We start from the raw sequence: 22298 nt of genomic DNA on the forward strand, positions 1-22298 counted from the left end.
ACACTTGTTGCAGTTTGGGCCGTGACTGGGTGGTTTCCCTTTACAGAAATGGCCGCTCCCCAGGCCATAATGCAGTTTGTCTTGTGCAGGGGTGTGAGACCCCCGCGGTGCAGCCTGGACCGGGCCAAGGGGCTTGGCCGTAACACAGCTCTCCCCGGTCCAGCAGGGCTCAAACACCAGACTGGGGGTGTAGGCGGGCCCCCTCCCGCGAGCCAAGCCCAGCGTGTGGCTCAGGCCGGCGACACCCAGCGAGCGGCTTCCCCTGGCTGCGGCCGTTCGCCCCCCTGTTGTTCGGCACCCGGGGGGGGCAGGGCCGCCCAGAGGCAGACGTTTGTGGCATGACTCTCTGGGGCCCCCCCAGACCCCGGGCACTCGGACTAGCTGGCGGGGCCGGGGAGACCCTGGCCTTGTATCTGGCCCAGCGCGGGGTGATCCTGGGGGGCCGCTGCTCCCGTGGGGGGCCCTTGGCTGGGCGCGCCTCGGGGCAGGTCCCTGCAGCCCACGTGGAAGCGAAGCCGCAGCTGGGCAGTGGGCGGGGCCCGGGGCTCGATCCGCGGGAAAGGAGGCTGGCGGGGACGGGGGAGAAAGGGGGATGACGTGGCGCTGAGTGGCGCCTCGCGCGGGTGACGTCAGCCGCCCGCTCCCCTCCCCCGCCCGGAAGGGGCGGTCCCCGGGGCGGGGCTGGGTTTTTGACAGCCCTGCCCGCAACAAAGATGGCAGCGAAGCCAGCCCCGCCCGGGCTGCCAGTCACGTGCTGGCAAGGGCCAAACTCCTGGGACAGGGCCCAGGCGCCCGAGACCGGCCCAGGGAAGAGCCGCGCGAGGAAGGAGAGAGACAGAAGCGCCCGGTGGCCCGGGCCCAGCCAGGAGTCCCGCCGGCCTGGCACGGCTCAGGCCCCGCTTGCTCTCGGCTGGCACAGCCCGTGCCGGTTGCAGTGCCCCTGGGCCAGGCCCGCCCCCGCCCGGCCTGGGACCGGCCCCAGGCGCTGCGCCCAGCCGGGCCCCGATCCTGGGGCACGGCCCCTGCCCCCTGCCCCCGCGGGCTCCGACCCAGGGAGGCGGCAGGGCGCGCGGGGGGGGGAACTACACTTCCCATGAGGCCCCGCGGAAGCCGCCTCCCAGCAGGCCCCGCGCCCCGGCGCCGGCCCCCCCTCCCCGGGCGAGGCGGCGGCGCGCGGCCTGCCGGGAGCTGTAGTCCCGCGCGCGCCGCCCCGTCCGTCACGTGGCCGCGAGCGAGCGAGCCGCCGGCACTGGCCGCGCTGGGAGCCGCGCTCCGAGATGGCGGCGCTGCGGGGCGCCGGGCGAGCCGCCGGGGCCAGGGCACCGCGCCGGGGCCGGGGGGGCGGCCGCGGCCCGCCGCCGGCCCCGCCCCCCGCCAGCCCCCCGCAGGTAGGAGCGGGCTGGGGGGCGGCGGGGCCGGGCCGCGCCGCCCGGTGACACGTGGAGGCTGCGGGGGGGGGCCGGAGCCGGGCGCGCCCCCCCCCGGCGCGGAGCTCGCTCCCGCCCGAGCCCCGCGCGTGTCCGCGGCCCCCCACGCGCGCGGCGAGCTCGGGGCCAGGCTCGGCCCGGGCCGGCGGGGGCAGCGCACGTGGGCCCCGCCCGGCGGGCTCCGGCGCCTGCACGTGGGTGGGAGCCCGGCGCGGCCGCTGCCGCCGGCCCGGGACAGAGCCGGGGCCGGGGCCTGCTGGGGGCTGCGATCTCCCCCCCCCCCGGTCAGGGTCCCCGCTCGGGGTCAGCGGGGGGGCTGCGATCTCCCCCCCCCCCGGTCAGGGTCCCCGCTCGGGGTCAGCGGGGGGGGGGGGGCTGCGATCTCCCCCCCCCCCGGTCAGGGTCCCCGCTCGGGGTCAGCGGGGGGGGGGGGGGGCTGCGATCTCCCCCCCCCCCGGTCAGGGTCCCCGCTCGGGGTCAGCGGGGGGGCTGCGATCTCCCCCCCCCCCCGGTCAGGGTCCCCGCTCGGGGTCAGCGGGGGGGGGGGGCTGCGATCTCCCCCCCCCCCGGTCAGGGTCCCCGCTCGGGGTCAGCGGGGGGGGGGGGCTGCGATCTCCCCCCCCCCGGTCAGGGTCCCCGCTCGGGGTCAGCGGGGGGGCTGCGATCTCCCCCCCCCCCGGTCAGGGTCCCCGCTCGGGGTCAGCGGGGGGGGGCTGCGATCTCCCCCCCCCCGGTCAGGGTCCCCGCTCGGGGTCAGCGGGGGGGGCTGCGATCTCCCCCCCCCCGGTCAGGGTCCCCGCTCGGGGTCAGCGGGGGGGCTGCGATCTCCCCCCCCCATGTCAGGGTCCCCGCTCGGGGTCAGCGGGGGGGGGCTGCGATCTCCACCCCCCCCCGGTCAGGGTCCCCGCTCGGGGTCAGCGGGGGGGGGGCTGCGATCTCCACCCCCCCCCGGTCAGGGTCCCCGCTCGGGGTCAGCGGGGGGGGGGCTGCGATCTCCACCCCCCCCGGTCAGGGTCCCCGCTCGGGGTCAGCGGGGGGGGGGCTGCGATCTCCACCCCCCCCCCCGGTCAGGGTGCCCTCTTGGGGTCAGCGGGGGGGGGCTGCGATCTCCACACACCCCCGGTCAGGGTGCCCTCTTGGGGTCAGCGGGGGGGGGCTGCGATCTCCACACCCCCCCGGTCAGAGTGCCCTCTTGGGGTCAGCGGGGGGGGGCTGCGATCTCTTCCCCCCTCCCCCCCCCGCCACGCTGGGGCTGCGGAGCACTGCGGGCGGGGAGAGGCTGCCAACTCCTTCTCTGTAGCGCAGCCTGGGGACTCCGGAGTGACCCTCCTGCGGGGGCTGGGCCTTGGGTGCTGCGGGGCGCCGGGGACCTGCCGCTGGAACCCGGGGGGTGAAAGCGGCGCCCCCCATCATATCCGGGGGGCTGAAGGCACCTGGCACCAAGCCCTGCACCGTCAGTGCACAGCAGTGGCCGGCCTAGAAACAGGGCGGGGGTTCAGAGAAGGTGGCTGGCGAGCTGGCCAGGGTGGGGCTGCTCGTCGCAGACCACGGCAGAGCTGGTTTCTTGGGGAGCTTCTAGTGTGCAGGGCTTGAGATGCACATCGGGGTTTAGCGTCCGTCACAGCAGCGTGCCCTGCTGTCATCCTCCAACTCCCCCCGCCCTGGGTGTCCCACCCCTGGCTGTGCTGGCTGGCCAGGGCTGGGGGCTGTTTGCTCTTGCATTCAAAAGGCATCCAATGAAGTGAGCTGTAGCTCACGAAAGCTGATGCTCAAATAAATGGGTTAGTCTCTAAGGTGCCACAAGTCCTCCTTTTCTTTTTGCGAATACAGACTAACACGGCTGTTACTCTGAAACCATTCAAAAGGCAGTGGGCGTGTGACTTTCTTCAGGGACAGTGCTGATGCACAGCTGCCTACCACCTGTATCCTGCCTGAAATAATCCATGGAGTGGTTTCGCTTCTTAATTTTGTCAAGCTCCTCTGAGAAGCAAACCATTGACATGACTGGTTTTGCTTCTGGCCCGGCTTCTCCTCAGAGCATGGTTTGCTTCTCTAGGGCGGAAAACAGATCCGCAGTGCTTTGCGGGGTGGGTGTGTGTGGAGGAGACTTGTGTATCTTATCGTCATGGGGCGGGGGGTGCCAGGTGACACCGGGTCAAGCTGGAGAAGGAGTCACAAATTAATCTTTGTGACCAGCGCATGCCTAATTCTGGGTTGGAGCATTTGGGTAGAAAAGCCAAGTATAGACAGCCAGCCTGTGTCCTTGTGTAATTCCTGTAGACCTGTGCCGTTGTTCCTCATATTACCTGGGGGCAGGCCGTGGCTGATTAGGAAATGGGACACTTAAGCCTTGCCTGGATTAGGGAAATTTCCCCTGAGTGCTGTGTCCCCTCTGTCATCCCCGTCCCCCCCCGCTTGGACTTCTGGAGTGTGCAGCGGGGCCGAGAGAAATAAGAGTTTTGGAAGTTGGGAACTGGTGAGGGCCCTTTAACTTGGACTTGCCCCCTTGAGCTGTGTGTTCAGGGCTTAGATACCCCAGCAATAGGTCTGTTAAAGATACCTTGACTATGCTGGACAACATGGAATGCAGTGTGGTCTAGTGGATGGAGCACTGGGCCGGGTTTCAAGAGTCCTCAATTCAGTTTCTTGCTCTGCCCCCAACGTGCTGGGTGAGCTTTGGGCAAGTCGCACCCTAGTCCCCTGCCTCAGTTTCCCCATCTTTACAATAGAGGTGATGATACTGGCTTCCTGTGTAAAGTGCTTTGAGCTGTATGGATGAGAAGTGCAAGACACAGAGAACAGATTCTGGTTTTCTAGCTTCTCTTGAGATTTATGGGAGCTGCAGAGGACATGATTTCATTTTTGCTTTTGCGTAGCAGGCACTTGCGGGGTGCTCTCTGGGATGATGGACAGGGGCTGGCCCTGCTTTAATAGAGGATCTGATGTTCTGAAATGGCTTTGTCCTGAATCAGAGCTCTGTAAGCTTGGAAGCTCATCTCTCTCGCCAGCAGAAGTTGGGCCGAGGAAAGAGATTCCCTCACCCACCTTGTTGCGCTTGTCCTGGGAAAGGCATTTACTTTGTTCATGTTTTACAAAGCACATGTGTTCCCACGTCTGCTTGGAAGTCAGTTCACTTCACAGTTGCCCTGGAAGGATGCACTGTATCCTGAACGGGTTCTTTGCCTCTTCCCGCCGTCCGGTTTAACTGCCTCCCCGGAGATGCCTTGGCTGACGGGTAGGCAGCAGCTCTTGCCTTTTGGAAGCGTGGCTGCAGCTTGAGCTGTGTGGGAGTTTAGCTGACTAAACAGGGGGCTGTCCTGGAGGCTTTTGGTGATAGAGGCAAAATCAAATGTAAGAACCCTCCCAAGTATATGCTGCGTGATGTCACATCCTTGTATTCAGATCCTTTCTGCCAACACAACGCACAGTGATTTTAGGTTCTTGGATATGCCAAGATTGGGGCTGTCACGCAAGTTGTGTTGAAAACTTGTTCCCTGGCTGCTTTTGAGCCTGTTCTGCCCATTGCCTACCCGCTAAGACCTGGCCCCGGGGACTGCTCTGCTCTAGAGCCCTAGAATGGGACAGGTTCTCCAGTCCAGCTGCCAGGGCCCGGTCTGGCCTGCACTGGTGGTTATGCCACAGTGACTCTGGAAACCTTGGGGCCCCTTTGAGAGATGTTTGTCCGCTGGGAACCTTCCATTTAAGGGCGGCCAGCTTTGCCCAGGTCTGGGCTGGCAGCTCACCGGGAGATCGGACTCTGTGCCTAGCAGGCTTGAAGTGAAGCAGGTGGATGCCATCTTGCACTTAAATACAGAGGTGGGACCTGCATCCCAGCATGCCGTGCACCTGTGGGGCCAGGTGGCCTCTGCACAGCTCCATAGAGGCTCCTTTGGGTTTCAGTGGGAGACTTGATTCTCTACTTCTGCTGGTCTGCAACCTGACGCTGAGAGTCCTTGCTAGCGGCAGTGAGGGCTGAGGTTCCTCCTCTCGCTCACCCACTGAGGGGCCACTGGCAAATGCCCCTTCCTGCTTCCAGTGCCCCCAGCTTGCATTTCTAATGAGGGCTGGTGTCCTGGGCCCAGAGAGCTCTGGGAAAGTGTCTTTGAATGGTCCTCTCCAGAGCCTGGGAGCCCGGCTGTAGCCACGTCAAACCCTCGAGCTGCAATGTTTCCGTCTGCTTTGGTGCCCCAGTCCGTAGAAGTTGTAGACGAGGCAACAAAAGCCAGTCAGGTGCTGGGGTTGGAGGAGGGAAAAAGTCAAGGCAGGAAAGGAAGTTAGTAAAAGGAGAGCTGTAACTCCACGAAAAACACTCAGGGTGTGAACTGACCCCGTCTGTGATCTGTGAACAGGAGGAGGTGGGAAGAACTGAAAAGGCACCACATTTAAAATGGCTCCAAGGGGATCTTTTGGGGAACATGGTCTCATTAGCCAATGACTCCCCCAACCTGTAGAACTCATCGCTGCAGGATATTGAGGCAAGCAAGTCAGTAAGTTCTCTGAAGACAGCTCGTCGTTTTTCCCCAACAGCAGCTGCCAGGACACTACCTGTATGAGCAAAGTCTGGGGGCAACCTCTGCACCAGGGCGAATCTCCCCTCCGAGCCATAGCACCGCACAGTGAGGTGATGCGGGAGAATTGACCCCTTCCTTTGAACCATCCAGCATTGGCCATGTACATCCAGGGCAATGGACTAGATGGACCACTGATATATTCCCATGTGGCTGTTGACTGCTCAGTCCTGCAGGAGGCGCTCTCCCCTCCCACGGGAGTTTGATTTTGCTATCCCTCGTTGGACTCCTGAAAGCATCTTTTTAATTGTGATGCATTTGTAACCGTGCAGTGGCCTGGATGCTGCAATAGTGAAGCATCAGGGTGGGGTTCCTTGCGAACTGGACTGCAAAGGCCGACGCTGTATGAGCTGCTGACTGGTCTGACTGCAGCGATTCCGATTCTTGCAAACTCCTGTTCGACCGCGTGGCTCCTCCCTGGGGTGAGCTGTGCCTGCTTGTTCCAGCTGACTCCAAGCTCTGCAGTAAGGGCTGGGTTCCTGGGCATCGTCCCAGCTCCTTTGATCATTCCTGGGATCTCCAGACTGATTCACCAGAGACTGTTCTGAAATGACAGGTTTCAGAGTAGCAGCCGTGTTAGTCTGTGTTCGCAAAAAGAAAAGGAGTACCTGGGCTCTGGAGGGGAATGCCGTGCTTGGGGTTAAGCTGGGTTTTACACGTTACTTTCCCACTGCGTACTGGAGTAATACAAGATAATAAACCATGGCAGCATAATTCATACCGAACACTCGTCTTCTGCATGAGACAGGAGAGTGATCTCATTCCTGTACAGGACATGGATCTGCAGCTTGTGTCAAGCAATCCACCAAACACAAGCTACAGATCACAGCTCTGTCTTTAGTTCACTTTCTAGGGGTCTTTGCTTCAAGAATATTGATGCTTTGGCATTAGAGAAATGATCAGTCCCCACAGCAGCAGCTGCTAGGGGAACTTGCATTGGGCAGCAAAGAAGTTTTTCATGCTGTCCTCGTGTAGGAGCTGATCATGTGACACAGATTCCAACCCCTTCCCCTGGTATTTGACTGCAGAACTGAAACTGTCCATTTAAAAGCCCGAGCCTGGGTTTCTAAGTTCAGCTCCTAAGTAAGAGGTGGAGGTGAGCTGCTGCTGTTCCCAGGGACTCAAGCCGGAGTCGGGGCTGGTTGGGACCTCTGTAAATGAGGTCACCTTTATGTAGTAGCAGAACTTCAGGGGCACAGGTGGAAAGTTAAATCCCTAGCTGTTCCGGTGGCCAAGAAAACCTGCTGAACGTGCCCCCCAGGGGATGCTGCCTTCTTGAGTCTAAGCAGCCCTGAGAGGCGAGAATTGCCCCGTTCATCTCAGGGGGGCATGCCTGTTGAGACTGGAGGTCCAGGACTCTGGAGAGCTATGCAGATGACTCAAGCAGGTAACCAGGTTATAGCAGACCCAGCGTAAAGGCTCTGCAGCCCGTCATCCTGGGCCTTACCAATGGGATCGACCTAGGTACATCGCTCAGGGCTTCGAATAATTGCACGCCCTGTGCACCATAGGTAGGTGGATCTAACCCTGTGTAGACGCGGCTGGCTAGAGGTGGGTTAAGTACATGGATGGAGAAACCTCTTGTGTCGTCTGTGGCACAGCCAGAGCGCTGGAGCTGTGCCGTGGGGGGTTTAGTGTACACATACCCTTCCTTGTGAGAGGAGGAGGCTGCAGGAGGGACTTTACCCCCCCTCGCCGCCTCAGGCAGCTGGTGCCTGGGGGCATCTCTGCCCCAAGCCACGTCTCTCATGGGCACGGTGGCTTGTACAAAACACCACCACACTAAACCAAGTACATAAAACCCATGGTGTTTGTGAGACTTAACTCAAGGTGCTGAGTGGTATATGCACTGGGGAGGGGGGTTAGGTCTCATGGGACTTCTGACCCCCATGCCCAAGGATTTGGGCTCTGGCCAGGAGACTGGAGTCCACCCCAGCATATGGTGGTTCCTCTGCAATTTCATTGCTAGTTGCCAGGGAGGCTTACACTCCAACATCCCTGTGGCCTTGTTGTGCTGAGTCTCCTGGTGAACTAGTCCTCTAAGCTGTAATTCCTCACTGCGCACTCACGAGCTCTGTTGACTCTGAAACCTAATGTCAACACCAACTCAATGCTATTCACTGCTCATCATTTAATGGAGCAGCAGTGGGCTGAAATGCTTCTCCTTGGTTGCTGGATGCAGGGGCTTCAGGTTGCCAATTCTCAACTGTATCATGAGCTTCACAATCATTGGTGGTGCTCTTAAAGCCCCAGCTCCTGGAGCCCTGTGATTGAGACAGTCTATTTCCGCTTTCATTTTAAAAATTAAGTTTCTGGCCTGCGTGGTTGTGGAGAGAAGCCTGAGAACATGACACCCCCCCTGCCCAAGGGCTAGAATGCTAAGTGGCAAATATAGCCCCGAAGCTGGCTGGATTTTATTCTGTGTTAGCGCAGCACTCCAGTCGTAGAGCAGGGCCCCATTGTGTAGAACAGAACGGGGGCGTGTTTTGTGGCCTGTAGCCTGGTGAGCACTGGCTTCTCCCCACTAACCTGTCTCCTTGCCCCTCTCTAGTGCTTCTCTCTGGAGGAAGATGAGCTGAGCCTGCACTTGGTTCCCGCCTGCAGCGATGCTATCCTGGAGGCCGAAGGGATCCTGGGAACGATGCAGAGCTACCTCGATTCCTCCGTGATCTCTATCATCGAGGACTTCAGCACCCTGACTGAGGTAACAGGCTGCCTGCAGAGAGGCAGGGAACACAGTCGGGCCCTGGGCTTCCGCATTCACCCATCTCGCCTTCGGGACCTGCCGCAGCCCTGGATCCAAAGCTGCCTGGGGCATCTCCAGTCCCACGACCTTGGTGGGGTGGGGGGCGAGACGGGATACGGCAGGTCTGGGAATCTCCGTCCCTTGCCTGCTTTGGCCCCTCTGTTTGCTGCTTTCCCTGCCGGACGCTGCATCGTTTGGCTGGGCGTGAGGTGAGCAGTGCTGGGAAGAGTGGCCAGGAGTCAGTCCCTGGTCCAGCTCTCTCCTGTCATTCCTCTTCCCCTCCTTTTCTTTTGTCTGACAAGGATTCTTTGTCAAGGGCCTCTGCCGGCACACCCGCCAGCTAGCCTGCTCCTAATGTGTCTAGCTCAGCCTCACGGCAGTGTTAATTCAGGGGGGCAGGGTCCCTGCCACCTCCCCTCCTCTGGGTTCTGAGCTCTTGGGCCGGGACTGAGCCAAGCACGTGCCGGTTGACGGGAGCCTTCCAGTCCTGCGGGCACCTCCCCAGCAGGGCCCTGCTCGAGGGACATTTGGGGCAGAGGCAGAGCTAGTTACCACTGGCCCCTCAGTGGGCACCTGCATTTCTGAGCCTCCGTGTTGCTGACAAGAGACAGGCGTGAAGAGAGGGGAAGACGTCTAGTGGCTAGGGCCTGTCATGAGAGTGGCAGGGCGGGGTCGGTATCTGGCGGTGCCCCTGATGCAAGGGCCTCTCTCACCAGAGCAAGGCCTGCCTGGATGCACCGAACGAGCTGTCGCTGCTGACGGCCATCACCGAGATCCTGGACAGCACGGACGACGAGACCCTGTCTCCGTTTGACACCACCCTGGACTCGGAATTGCTGGCACAGCCCCGGGAGCGGGAGAGTTCTTCGGTATGAGGTGCTCTCTGCCCCCCTTCCCCGCCCTTCCCAGGAGGTGCCTAGACCAGCCACTTCCGCTTCACTTAGTCCCTGGCCAGGGCAGCAGCCAAACCGTGCACAGCTCACGCGTAGACGTGCTAACTCGCCTACCTCTGGGCTGCTCATCTCCCCCCACCGGCTCCTTCCCTTGGGGCTCTGGGAAAGGAGGCTCCAGATCCCAGTCCCATTTCAATGGGAGCCCCCCCATCCCCGAGCCATGCCGTGTCATCGGTGAGATCACTGCATGTACCTGGCAGCTGCAGGGCACCCCCTGGCAGTCACCAGCTGAGCTGCTTCTGAAATGAGCTGTAGGAACTGCCCTGTGGGAAATCAGGAGGAGCGGGATTGGGGGGTGGCACACACCTTATTTGCTGTTGGCTACAGACCAGCAGAAATGCCCCACAAAGCGGCCTGCATATCCCGCCGTGGTATGTAGGCGGCTCGGGCTGCTCATGCTTTGGCGAGCCAGGCACTAGAGCTGGGTGTGATTCCAGCTCCTGGAACCCAGCGCTGGGATCAAACGGCGGCTGGGGCGTACCCTGGGGGGCCTCGTGTAGCCAGTTGACATGCTGGGCATGTGGTGAGGGGGGAGAGTCTGGTGCGGGGAGGCTGCTGGCCATGCGGCTTCACCCTGTGCCCCGGCTGGGCTTGGACTGGCAGGTCTGTGTTTTCCACCTTCTCATTCCACTTCTTACCCATCAGTTTCAGAAGTTTCTCAGCTTGTCCCGGGCCTCCCCTGAGCGCAGTGTTCCTGCCCTAGACGATCCGTGGGGCCTCAGCGGCCCAGCTGCCATCGGCAAGGTGAGAGGGCAGCTCCTTGGTGTGTGCAGAGGGTCAGGGAGAGCCTGGGGCCAGGGCAACCAGGGGTGCTTAGGAAAGACATCAGCCGGATTGGCTGTCCTGCTCGTACCCATGGATGGTGGGGCTGTGGGTGACGTTTGGGTTGCCTGGTCTCCGGTTGTGCAGGGTGACTCCTGGTAGCCCTTGCCCGCTCTCCAATATCTCCATGGTTTCTGGGCCGCTGCTGAGCTCCGCTTGCTCACGGCTCGGGAGAGGCAGCATCAGGGAGTCGCTCTGGCTTTGGAGCTACCGTGCAGTGCCAGGACTCGCATCTTCATGCTCGCTGCTCTCTTAAAGGGCCGCCAGCCTTTGCCCCTCCTGCTCGCCTGGAGCTGGGAGCAGCCCTGAGCCGGGCTAGTGGGAGCCTAGCCAGGCAGTTAACAAGCACCTCTGCGGGACGGCTCACAGTCCTGGCCAGCTGTAACCCCAGCCATGCTGGCGCTGCTCTTGGGCTGCAATGTGAATGTAAAGCCTTGCTTTAGGCTGTAGCTCTTCGAGCCCTTGTCCCCTGCAGCGTTGGGAATGCTCTCCGGAAGGGGGGCAAACTCCTGGGCAGTGAGGATTCGCCGTAACACGGGAGCTTGTCAAGGTGCAGACCGGGCAGGAGCGGTGTGGGGCTGTTGCAAATCAGTGAAAACTGCCCCCAGTGGGGCTCAAACTGTGCAATTGTGGGCTGGTCCCTGCCAGTCCACACACCTCATGAGGAGAGGGCATTGCCCTGGCTGCTAGCCGGGGTGGCTGAGGCCACTGGCAGTCGCCACCTAGGTTACGTGAGCTGCACTGCTCTGCCTCGGGGCTGCCCCGCTTCTGGGGAGCAGCGCCGTCACCTGTCTCTTCCCCCTTTCCCTGCCAGGTGGGGACGGGCCCTGGGGATCTGCTCTGGAACGGCCTCGAAGAGCCGGCAGCACCCAAGCAGGGCAGCAGCAGAGCGGCCCGGGCGGAGCGGAAGCTGCCCAGACCCCAGCCCCTCCCGCAGCGCAGCGACGGGGAGGAGGAGGAGGAGGCTGCTAGCCCTGGGCAGCACGGCAGCGTGGTGGCAGCTGTGGGGCTGCGGGAGAGCCCCCTGGGTTTGTGCGCCGAGGCTGGGGGTGAGGAGGCGGTGTGGCCGGAAGACAGTGATGCTCCCTGCATCATCAGCACGGGGGCCGGGTCCCTCAGCGAGCTGGTGAAGTCCATGCACCCGTACTGCCTGCCCACGCTCACCGTGTGCCTGGACCCTGCCAGCGAGCCGGTGGCGAAGGAGTTCTTAACCGGCCCGCTCCTGCTGGAGATCGTGCCAGGCGAAGGCGAGAGCCTGGAGATCCCCGTGGTCCTGCAGCAGCTGGGCCCAGAAGCGCAGCTCCCAGCTGAAGGGCAGGGAGCCTGCGGTTGCCCAGCTGGCAAGGGGGATGGTGCCCTAGAGCTGTCACCTATGGATGGTGTGTTGCCAGTGGGAACGCCTGCCCAGGGGTGTGAGACTGGGGGCCACGGCAGGGCCCCCCAATCGGAGCCTCCCAGCCTGACCCAGGCGAGAGAGTCCCCTCGGGGGGTTGACCCTGAAGCAAAGGATGAGGAGAGGCAAAGAGACCAGTATCTGGAGAGCAGCTCCCGGAGCAGTACGGAGGCGCCAGCGGGCGGGAAGCGCCAGGGCACCGAGAAGGGCCGAGGGCGTGAGAGGGCCAGGAAAAGCCGGAAAAAGAAAAGGGAGGAATTGCAGAAGGGCCAGGCCAAGCCTGATGGGGACTGCATGGTCCGCAGGCTCCTTTCCACATCCTTGGTGCAGCCGCCAGCCACCCAGCGCTCCCCAAGCTGGGCAGCCCGGCCCTCCATGCAGGTGTCCACCTTCCTGGAAAGGCAGCTGGAGCAGGCCAAGAAGGAAGGGCAGATGGAGCTGCGATCGGCCCGAGGGAGACCGCGGGCAGCGGCAGCAGGGGGCACCCTGCAGAGGAAGGGTCACCCTGAGGTGCAGAAGGAGCTGGAGGCTGAGAAGCCCAACACGCAGCCAGCTGTGCAGAGTGCTGAGACCCCCGGGCCCTCGGAGCAGGCCGTGCCCAGCCCCGGGGAGCAGCCGGCTGCCGTGGGACGTGGCCCAGCGGAGCAGGGAGAGGTAGCTCCTGGGTGCGGTGAGGGGAACCAGCCTGCCCCCACCAAGGGGAGCATTGGCCCAGAGACCACCCCCCCACACGGTGACCTCAGTGCTGGGGGGGAGGCTCCCCGGAGCCCGCAGGAAGTGGAGCGGGCTGGGGCCGAGGCTGCCGGCTGGCCGTCCAAGCCCAAGGCGCTCAGCCTGACCGAGTACCGGCTGCGGATGCTGCACCGCCAGCCCAGCGGGGCCGACGGGAAGGAGGGGGAGAAGCAGGCAGCGAGCAAGTGGCCCAGCGTCCCCGAGCCCCCCACGGAGCTGGCCGAGATCCCGTGCCTAATGGCACCTGTGCGCCCCCTGCCCTCACAGCCTGCCCAGCCCGTGAAGATGCCCAGCTCCCAGAGGGGCCCAGAGAAACCTGCCAGCCCCCCAGCCACCCCTCCTCTGCCCAGAAAGGCACCTGCAGAGCCCCCCCAGACCGTGCCGGCTCCAGTGCCCCCGGGGCTGCAGCTGCCTTTCCTCCCGCCGGCCCTGGGAGCTGCTGCTGCAGCAATCCCCCTGGCCTCCACAGCTCCCTATGCCCTCTACCCACCGGTGCCTTCCTGGCCTTGCTTTGGCCCCCCGCCTGCCGGCTACCCCAGCCTGCCTCCACCACCGGCCGCTGGCGGGTCGCCCAATGCCTTTCACCTGGTGCCTGGCCTGCCCCCGCCAGCCCTGGCCTGGCCCCCCCCTGCCCTGCCACCACCTCCCTTCGGTCCAGGTGCGCCATGTGCCCCCATGGGCTGGGCCCTGGGCCTCCAGCCGTCCTATTGGCCTGGGGTCCCCCTGCCACCTGCAGTGCCTCCAATGGTGTACAGCGATCCAGGGGCAAAACCCTTCCCAGCTAGCCCTCTCCCCTTCCCAGCTAGCCCTCTCCCCTTCCCAGCTAGCCCAGCCGCCCCGGCACCAATCTGCCAAGAGCCCTCAGTTTTCACAGCACAGCCAATGAAGCCAGCGCTAGCCAAGCACGAGGTGCCAGCCCAGCCCCCCCAGCATGGGGCACAGCCCTCGGCCAGGGCCACTGGTGGCCGGGCATCTGACCCCAGGAGGCAGAGCCGGCCTGTGGGCGAGTCATCTGCCACCCAGCCTGTAGGGCAGCCCCCTGCCCCCCGGCCTGTGGGTGAGTCACCCACTGCCCAGCCCCCTATTGCCATGGCCCGGACTGTGGGGGAGTCAACTGCTGCTGGGCCTGTGGGGCAGCACCCTGCCCAGCCCTTGAGGGAGCCCCCAGCCCCCCGGCCTGTGGGCGAGTCGCCCACTGCCCAGCCCGTTATTGCCACTGCCCAGCCTGTGGGAGAGTCTGTTTCTGCTGCTGCCCCTCGGCCTGTGGGAGAGTCCCCTGCTGCCCAGCCTATGGGGGAGCCCCCTGCTCAGCCCACAAGGGAGACCTCTGCCCCACAGCTTGTGGGAGAGTCACCTGCTGCCCAGCCCATGGGGCAGCCGCCTGTTGCCACTGCCTGGCCCGTGGGGGAGCCTGTTTCTGCTGCTGCCCCCCAGCCTGTGGGGGAGCCTCCTGATACCTGCCCCATGGCAGAGGCTGCAGCTCCAGCAAAGGTCCCACTGGCCAGCCTGCTGGAGGGGGACCGGCCAGACCCCAAGGGAGCTGTCCTGCAGGAGCCCCGGCCACCTGGGCGCACGTCCGTCCGCGGGAAAGCAGGGGCACTGCTGAGAGCGCGAGAGGAGAGCCAGCCCACCAAGCTGGCCCCTGCCCGGCCATGGAGACACCGGCCCCTCGTCAGCCCAGCCCAGCCTGGCGCCAGCAAGGACATTGTGCAGGCCTTCATCAGCGAAATCGGTGAGGGGCCACGCTGGGGGCGTCTGGGGGCAGTGGGGCGCCGAGGAGGGGAGGGGCTGATGGGGGGGGGCAGTGGGGCGCCGAGGAGAGGAGGGGCTGATGGGGGGGGGCAGTGGGGCGCTGAGGCGGGGAGGGGCTGATGGGGGAGGGCAGTGGGGTGCCGAGGCGGGGAGGGGCTGATGGGGGAGGGCAGTGGGGCGCCGGGGGGGCATGTCGTGAGCCTGGCTCAGGGTGAGTAGCAGCGAAGCTGAACCTGTCTGCATGGCAGAGCCCTTCCCCTGGGGTTGGGGGGCTCAGCCCGCACTGGCCAGTACAGTTCTCTGGGGCTGCACTGAATGGGCATCCGGCCTGCGAGCTCCCTGGTGCCTGGGAGGAGCCTTTTCTCTCTGAGCCCCCTTCCTTCCTGCTTGCAGGAAAGGCTGCCCCGCCTTTGTCTGGACGTGGCAAGGCCCCTGGCTCCCCGAGGGTCTCTTCCCCTCCCACTGCACTCTGCCCCAGAGCCCCGGCTCGCGAGTCCCAGCCGGTCCAGGCACGAGAGTGTTGGTCTGGATCTGGCCCCGTTGCTCCATGGCAGCCGCATGGCCGTCAGGGGTGCCAGTGAGTGTCCCTCGGCGCTGCTCCTGCTGGGGGGGGGGGCTCGTCAGCCTGAGCCCCTCTGCCCCAGCTCAGGACCCCAGCCCGGAAGTGACCTGACAAGCCGCGTCTCCTCTCCTGTCGCAGGAATCGAAGCCTCCGACCTGTCCAGCCTGCTGGAGCAGTTTGAGAAGACTGAAGGTGAGCGGCTGGCGTGCCCTTATCGGCCATCCCCTCTCCCATCTGGCTGCCCCCAGGCTCTGCGCGACCTAGCCCGACAGGCCTGTTGCAATCCCACATCCAGGGAGGTGTCGGACCGGCTGATGCGCCGTCCCAAACTCTGCAAGCGTCAGGTTTCTGGCTTGTAGCAGGGACTGTGGTCCCCAGCCCCACAGCGGAGGTTTCTGGCTTAGCTGAGCAATGGGTCCTGGCGTAAATCGGAGCAGCCTGAAGGCTGCCAGTGTGTAAATGTTACTGTGGTGAAGGGCAGACCTGGCCCGTTTCCCGACCCCTGCCCCATATGTGAACCGGGCCAGTGGGGGGCCCCAGGTGAGGCCAGGAGGGAGGGGACCCAAGCAGAGGGGTTGTGCTGCGCAGGGAGCCAGCCCTTTGGGGCGAGGAGGAAACAGGCCCCCAAGCCCGGCACCCGGAGTCGCCCAGCGAATGAGCCCTGGAGTGGGGACGCCAGGCTCCCCGCCGTGGCAGCATTTCCCTCAGCTCTCCCTGCACTTGCTCTCGTTTCAGCCATGAAGGAGGCGCTACAGGTGCGGCGCCCTGGAGACAGGCTGGTGCCGGGGAACGCCTGGTGAGTCTGGAGGTGCCCACGATGCCACCCAGTCCCAGTCTGTGCTGGCGACAGCCCCAGGGCTCCTGGCCCCAGGGAGGGGCGCGGGCAGAGCTCGGGCAGCTGGGGTGGGTCGGTGCTGTGTCTCTGTGCGGCGGTGAGCTGGACAGCGAGTGCCCCCAGGGCCCAAACGACAAAGGCTGCTTGAGTGCACGCACCCTCTCCTGCCGGGCCAGAGATGGCGGTACCTGGCAGCATGCTGAGCGCCCAGGGCTGTGCCAGCTGGGCCCAGGGCTGCGGTGATGGGCACTTCGGGTGCTGGGAGGCAGCATGCTGGGGCGCTGGGCCAGCGCTCCCTGGTGAGGTGGGGGGTGCGTGACCTGGCCCTGAAGGTCACGGGTCTCGGTCGTTGCCACTTTTAGCGAGGACCCCTCTCTCCCTGCAGCAGGTCCGAGAGCCACCCGGACAAGAACCCGCTGGACAGCCTGCATGCCCCGGAGCTGGCCAACGTCGCTGGTAAAGCCCTGGGGCTGGAGGGCTCGCGGGGGAAGGGGATCTGGCACCTGCCTGGCAAGCGCTGCCCAGGGTCGGCGCCTCGCTCCAGGGCAGACGGGGGCCAGGGGCATGGCTGGCAGCTGCCATGGGGAATGCTGAGCAAGGGGATGTGGGGAGGGGTGCAAACCTGTCCTGGGGGAGGGGCCCAGGCCACAGAATGCTCCTGCTTGCTATCGGGGCGCATGCCGTGTCCTGGGGGCCCCCCCTGAACACCCTCGTTACCTCGCAGGCCTCACCCCGCCAGCGACGCCACCCCACCAGCTCTGGAAGCCCTTGGCTGCTGTCTCGCTGCTGGGGAAGCCCAGGTCCCCCGGGGCCGCTGCCCAGGAGGGCAGCCAGAGAACTGCCAAGTTCATGGAGGCCAAGCCACTGCCCCAGAGCAAACCTCGGGGGAAGGGCCTGCCCCCCACAACCTGTGGCCCACCCCCCAGCCACGTGGGTTCCGGAGACCATGACTACTGCGTCCGTGGCCCCGGCCAGCCAGAGGAGGGCACCAGGCTCCCCAGCGTGCCGGCCCCGTCGGAGCTGGGCTCCCGCTGGAATGTGAAGCATCACCAGGATATCACCATCAAGCCGCCCTCCTCCCTCCCCACACGGACGCTGGCCTGGCCCGGGCTCAGCCCCCGGCCTGGTGCCGCCCCTGGCTCCAGCGAGCAGCTGGATCACCGGACTAGTGCCCGAAGCCAGGCTGCCGCTGGCAGGAGCAGCTCCCCCACCTCGGTCCTGCTGTCTCCGGACGCGTCCCCCTGCCGGGACGAGGAGCCGCAGACTCGGGACCCACAGCCGAAGCAGCTGGCTACCAAAAGGTCCCTGCACTGCTACCGGAGATGTGGGGCCTCGCCGAGCCCCCGGGCCCGCGCCAGCCGCTCTTTCAGCTCCACGTCCAGCGGGGCCAGCGCCTCCTCCTCTTCTTCCTCCTCCTCCTCCCGGTCTCGATCCCGGTCGCTGTCCCCCCCACTGAAGCGGTGGCGAAGGTAAGTGGCAGGTTCCCGGTCCCCTGGCTGTCTGGCACTCTGCTGCGGCTCCGTCGCCAAGCCGCCGTGGCTGGCTCTCCCCGCGGAGTCTGGCCATCCGTGCGGCTGGGCACCCCAGGCAGCTGGGAGCGTTTGGGCTGGGCACAGGGAGACACGCCTTGCAGAGCGGGGATCTTTGAGGGATAGGCTGGGGCAGAAGGGCTCCCCTGCAATGGCGTTTGCTGGGCGTGTGGAGGGCACAGCGATGCCCAAGACCCGGCGGACCCGCCCGCACTGAGCCCAACAGTCACTGAGCCACCGGTGCAGCTCGCCGTGGGAACAGGGTTACCACCTGGGCTGGTTCCAGGGGCCATCAGCTGCCCATCGCTCGCCTGCGTCGATGGCCCCATACAGTGTCATAACCAAGCGGAAGGGCACTGGGCTGGCCATGGAGAGAGCAGGGCTGTGTCTGCCCGGGCAGAGCTAGGAGCTCATACAGCAGGGCTGCCCCTGCGCCAGAGGCCTTGGCATAGGCAAGACGTCAGCGCTGACCCCAGGGCTCATGGTCCGGGGCTGGCGCCCGGCCTGGCCTGTGTGGGTCGGACCAAGTCGCGCCACTGGCGGGGCACCTGGCCCGGCTGGCGCTGCCGAGTAGCCAGAGGGGCCTGGAGCTGCATGGGAGGCACCAAAGAGCTCTCCTTCCCCGCGAGCGCACCCGGGGGCCTGGCGCTGCCCTCCGGAGCTGGGCATTGCAGCCCCATGCCGGCCGGAGCAAGTAGCTGGCTCTGACTGGGCAGCAGGTGTGTGGGTGGGGGGCTGTCCGGTCCCTCCAGCCAGGGCACGATCCCCTCCGCTCCCCTGGTGCCAATCACAGTCTGAAATGGCTGTAGCAGCCCTGCCCACGGCTGAGGGCACTCCCTGCCATCCAGTCTGTACCTCTCAATCCCATTGTCCTAATCCTCGGGCGGTCCCCTTCCTGGGCCTTGTGCCCCACCCAGCCCTGCTGGCGCTCTGCCAGGCAGCAGGGAGCTCCAGGGCCCTGTGGGATCAGGGTCCTCGGCCCCACATCCTGCTGTGCAGCTCGGGGGAGAGCGGCCCTCTCCTCTCCATACAGCCAGGCCGGCTCAGCTCCTCCACAGCTGCCAGGCCCGAATGCCTGGTCTTACTTGCAGCCCCTGGCTAGCAGTTGGGCTGATGTGCAGCCCCAAGAGAAGAGAGACTGTCCCTTCTGGGGCAAGAGGCCCTGGATGGTGCTGGGCTCCCCTGCCACCATCAATCGTAGGGAACCCCTCCCCTGCCCCCCGCAAGCCACCTTGAGAGGGTCTGTGCCTCTCCTGCCCCTTGCTCACTGTGCTCAGCTCCCCTCGGCCAGCCCGGATCGGGGCTGGGGGCAGATCAGCCCCTTTGCTCCCCAAGAGGCCGGGCCCAGCCCAGTCCCGCTGCAGGCAGAGGAGTCGCTGAGCATGGACTCAGGCACCGGACTCGTGTCTCTGGCTACTCCCCACCTCGCTCCCTAGGCGACCAGCGAGCGGAGCCGTCCCACCTTGCGTCCGCCCTGCTCCCTCCGCCTCCCGGGGAGCCGTGCTCCCGTCGCTGCGCTGGACCGGCTAGCCCTGCCCGCAGATCCGGTGCCTGGTGCCGAACACTGCATGCTCCTGCTCTGTCCTGGCAGCTGAGCCGTTCAGCTGCCCCCATCGCTGCCTCCCCGTCAGCAACACGTGACAGCCGGCGCGGGCCAGGCCGTGAGCGGCTCGTCAAGTTTCACTCAGTGCCGTACCATATTGAACGCTGCTATTTACCTCGCTGAGCTGTTGGCTCAGGCTCTCTGCAGACTCCGGCAGGTGCTGTCCTGCCTGGGTCATGTTTTGAAGGCTTTCCTCATCTCCATGAGGTTCGGGAGGCCTGCTTGGGCAGGAAGCTGTCCCCTGGAGCGCCCCAGGCCATGCTGAGTGTCCTGTGCGTGTGGGTCAGGAGAGCACCTCGCGGCCTCGATGCTTTGGGGATGGGAGGAAGCCCCAGCTGGGGTGGGCAGTGAGGGGCTTGGGGCCCACTGGAGGCTCACGGGGTGACGTGCTTGTTCGGCAGGTATCGCTCGAGACGCTCCCGCAGCTCCCACTCTTCCTCCCGCTCGAGCTGCGGGTCCTGTGGCCGGTCCCGGGGAAGGTCCTCGTCCTCGTCCTACTCGTCCAGATCCTCCTCGGCTTCCCGCAGCCACTCCCGCTCCCCATCCCCCCGCAGGAGGAGTAACCGGAGGAGAAGGTAAGGACACATCCGTGGGCCATCGGGACGGGGAAACCCCGCTCCCTAGGCCCCCTCAGCTCAGACCCCTGTGCCATTTGGGCCCCTACTGCCTACCCTGCACATCTGGGCAGTGGTGCCCCCCCCCCCCCCGCTCTGCTGGCCCGCTGCTGCCCCGAGATGCTCCAGATGTCTCCAGTCTGGGAGGGGCCCATGCCCCGCCCCAGGCCTGGGGAAGCAGCAGCAGCCTCCCTTGGGGGAGGGGAGCTCCTCTCTTTTGGGGTTGGGGGAAGGGCTGTTCCCTAGGGCGCGTGCGGGCCTGGCCTGGGGCTCTCCACAGCCCATGACCCCCACAGGCTCCGTCGGCCTGGTGTGCACCTGGGTGTGCCCACCAGAGCCAGGGGTGGCCGTGGCCTTGCGCTGGGTTGAGGGCACATGCCCGAGACTCTTGGCAAGCCTGTGGCCTCCCCCGGGCACCAGCCACAAAGCCAGGAACAGCTCTGGGGGCCTGTCGGGGCAGTGGCTGGTGTCCTGGCTCTCCCGGCTCCCAACCGCCCTGATTGTGCCCTGCCAGATACGATTACTGCGACCCTCCGGATCACTGCCAGCACCAGAAAGTCCTCCACAAGGAACGTGCAATAGTGAGTGAGGGCGTGCACCAAGCGGGGGTGTGGAGGTCCCTGGGAGCTGTGGGCTGGTGCAACGTGGTGGGGGTGTCTGGTCCCTGGGAGCTGTGGGCTGGGCATGGGGGGTCCTGTCCCTGGGAGCTGTGGGCTGGGCATGGGGGGTCCTGTCCCTGGGAGCTGTAGGTTGGTGCAACGTGGTGGGGGTGTCCGGTCCCTGGGAGCTGTGGGCTGGGCGTGTGCAATGTGGTGGGGGGGTCTGGTCCCTGGGAGCTATGGGGTGTGGGGGGGAAGGGCGTGTCTGGGGAGCCCAGCTGACCAGGTCTCTGCTCCCTGCAGGGCTGGCTCCTCCCACACCAGGGCCCAGAGCTGAGCCTCCCCAGGCAGAGAAAGGGGACGCCCTGTGTGAGTGTCCGGCCCGTTTCCCTGCTTCCTCAGGGGGCTCTGAGCCCCTCTGGCCTGGGGGCCTTGCCAGGTGAATGGGGCTCACCCGCGCTCCGGACTGGGGGCGCAGTAGGGCCATGCGCTGTGGCCGCGTCTGCCCTGCTCCACCCCCGACTTGCTGAGCTGGGGGCAGGGTCCCCGCCTTAGGGCCCCACTGGGCTCCGAGCGGGGCAGGAAGCAGCCCTGCCCATGCCCGGCTCCTGGCTACCAGCCGGGGTTGTGCGGCGGAGTCGTAACGCCGGGTCTCCAGGGTGAGCTGGGCGGGAGCGCGTGCCAAACTCTGGGGCTGGGAGCACCCGGCTCATCGCTTCGTGCTGTGCTCCCTGCAGGAGGAGAGGAGAGTCGTCTTCATCGGCAAGATCCCCAGCAGGATGACGCGGGCAGAGCTCCGGCACCGCTTCTCTGTGTTCGGGGACATCGAGGAGTGCACCCTCCACTTCCGGGCTGAGGGGTGAGGCTGGGCCCTGCCCTGGGGAGGAGGGGGCCGCTTGGAGTCTGGGGGGGATTGCCGGGGCTCCCTAGGGGATGTCAGGGTAGCTCTTGGCACCCTGTCCTTACCCAGAGCAGGCTGTGCCCCTGCCCAGGGTGGGCATGGCCAGGCCCACGCCTCTCAGCCTTGGGAAGCCTCTGCCAGTCATCAGGTCGCATGGGAGGGGACCCAGCGAGTCACCGGCTCTGCCTCTGCCCCCAGGGACAACTACGGCTTTGTCACCTACCGCTATGCCAAGGAGGCCTTCGCCGCCATTGAGAGTGGCCACAAGCTGCGGCGCCCGGACGAGCAGCCCTTTGACCTGTGCTTCGGGGGGCGCCGCCAGTTCTGTAGGAGGAACTACGCGGATCTGGGTGAGTCAGGGAGCCCAAGACGTAGCCAGGGCCCGGGCCACGCCAGGCTCCTTCCCTGCTCCCCTTGCGTCAGCGTCCCGCCCCTGGGCCCCCGGCCTGCCGCCGAGCACAGCCTAAAGCTCTGGGCGTGGGGCGGCAGGCCCAGGTCCGGCACTGCCGTGCGGTGGCTTCACCTCCACGCCTGGCTCCCCTCTGGGGAGCGGGGTGACCCCCGTGCGGTGCGTCCCCGCCCCAGTGCCTTGCGCTCACTGCAGCCTTGTGTCCTCCAGACTCCAACCGGGAAGACTTCGCCCCCGCCCCCATCAAGAGCAAGTTCGACTCCCTCGACTTCGACACCTTACTGAAGCAGGCTCAGCGTAACCTGCGGCGGTAGTGCCAGGCCCGTGGCGGCTGCCTCCGGTGCCCGCGGGAGGCGCCAGCTGGCGGCCTGGCCTGGCCTGGCTGCAGCCGAGCCGGGCCGCACCGAGAAATGCAAAGACAAAAGAAGTGTCAAACCAGATTTTTTTAAACAATTTGTTTTTATAACAAATATTTAAGGAAGATGAATCGCCTCTGTTAACTGAGGGGCTGGAGGCAAATGGCTGCCGCAGCCCAGTCACCCCGGTTAATAAACCCGGGTCCAACCTAGTCCTGGCTTGTCTCCCTTCTTCGGCTGCTTGGGCCTGGCGTCCCCTGGGTGGGCTGGGCCCAGGGGCGCCACCTCCTGCGTGGGTGAGGGCGGCTGGGCTGAGATGGGCCTTGGGAGTGCGGCTCTGGGCAGCAGTGCCCAGCTGGGGTCCAGCCTGGCCACCCCCAGCTGAGCCTGTGCTGCAGCCGCCTGCGAGTGGTAGGGGAGAGATGGCAGTGCCCGGCCCAGGGACGTCTCGCCCCTCAGCCTCACTGTGGGGTGGAATGCATGTGAGCTGGAGGGTC

The 22298-nt window shown here is 65.2% G+C and overlaps 1 protein-coding gene across 4 annotated transcripts; it reads left to right on the top strand.

Annotated features, from left to right (window-relative positions):
• The first annotated feature begins 1239 nt into the window (after positions 1–1239).
• PPRC1 (PPARG related coactivator 1) lies at positions 1240–22013 on the top strand. Of its 4 annotated transcripts, none has more exons than XM_073354590.1 (15): positions 1243–1388; positions 8547–8699; positions 9458–9610; positions 10340–10438; positions 11331–14373; positions 15094–15147; positions 15691–15751; positions 16176–16246; positions 16515–17259; positions 19324–19497; positions 20051–20117; positions 20439–20504; positions 20873–20994; positions 21235–21386; positions 21656–22013. In XM_073354590.1, the coding sequence occupies exons 1-15, from the start codon at positions 1278–1280 to the stop codon at positions 21757–21759; spliced, it is 5175 nt and encodes a 1724-aa protein (XP_073210691.1). In that variant the 5' UTR covers positions 1243–1277; the 3' UTR covers positions 21760–22013. The 4 variants fall into 4 exon arrangements, with proteins under 4 accessions (XP_073210694.1, XP_073210691.1, XP_073210692.1 ...); XM_073354591.1 differs by having other exon boundaries at positions 16179–16246; XM_073354593.1 differs by lacking the exon at positions 21656–22013 and having other exon boundaries at positions 1240–1388; positions 20439–20574; positions 21235–21324.
• The last annotated feature ends 285 nt before the right edge of the window (positions 22014–22298 follow it).

This window comes from Lepidochelys kempii, chromosome 7 (assembly GCF_965140265.1).
Source record: "Lepidochelys kempii isolate rLepKem1 chromosome 7, rLepKem1.hap2, whole genome shotgun sequence".
In the NCBI taxonomy this organism is placed as follows: domain Eukaryota; kingdom Metazoa; phylum Chordata; order Testudines; family Cheloniidae; genus Lepidochelys; species Lepidochelys kempii.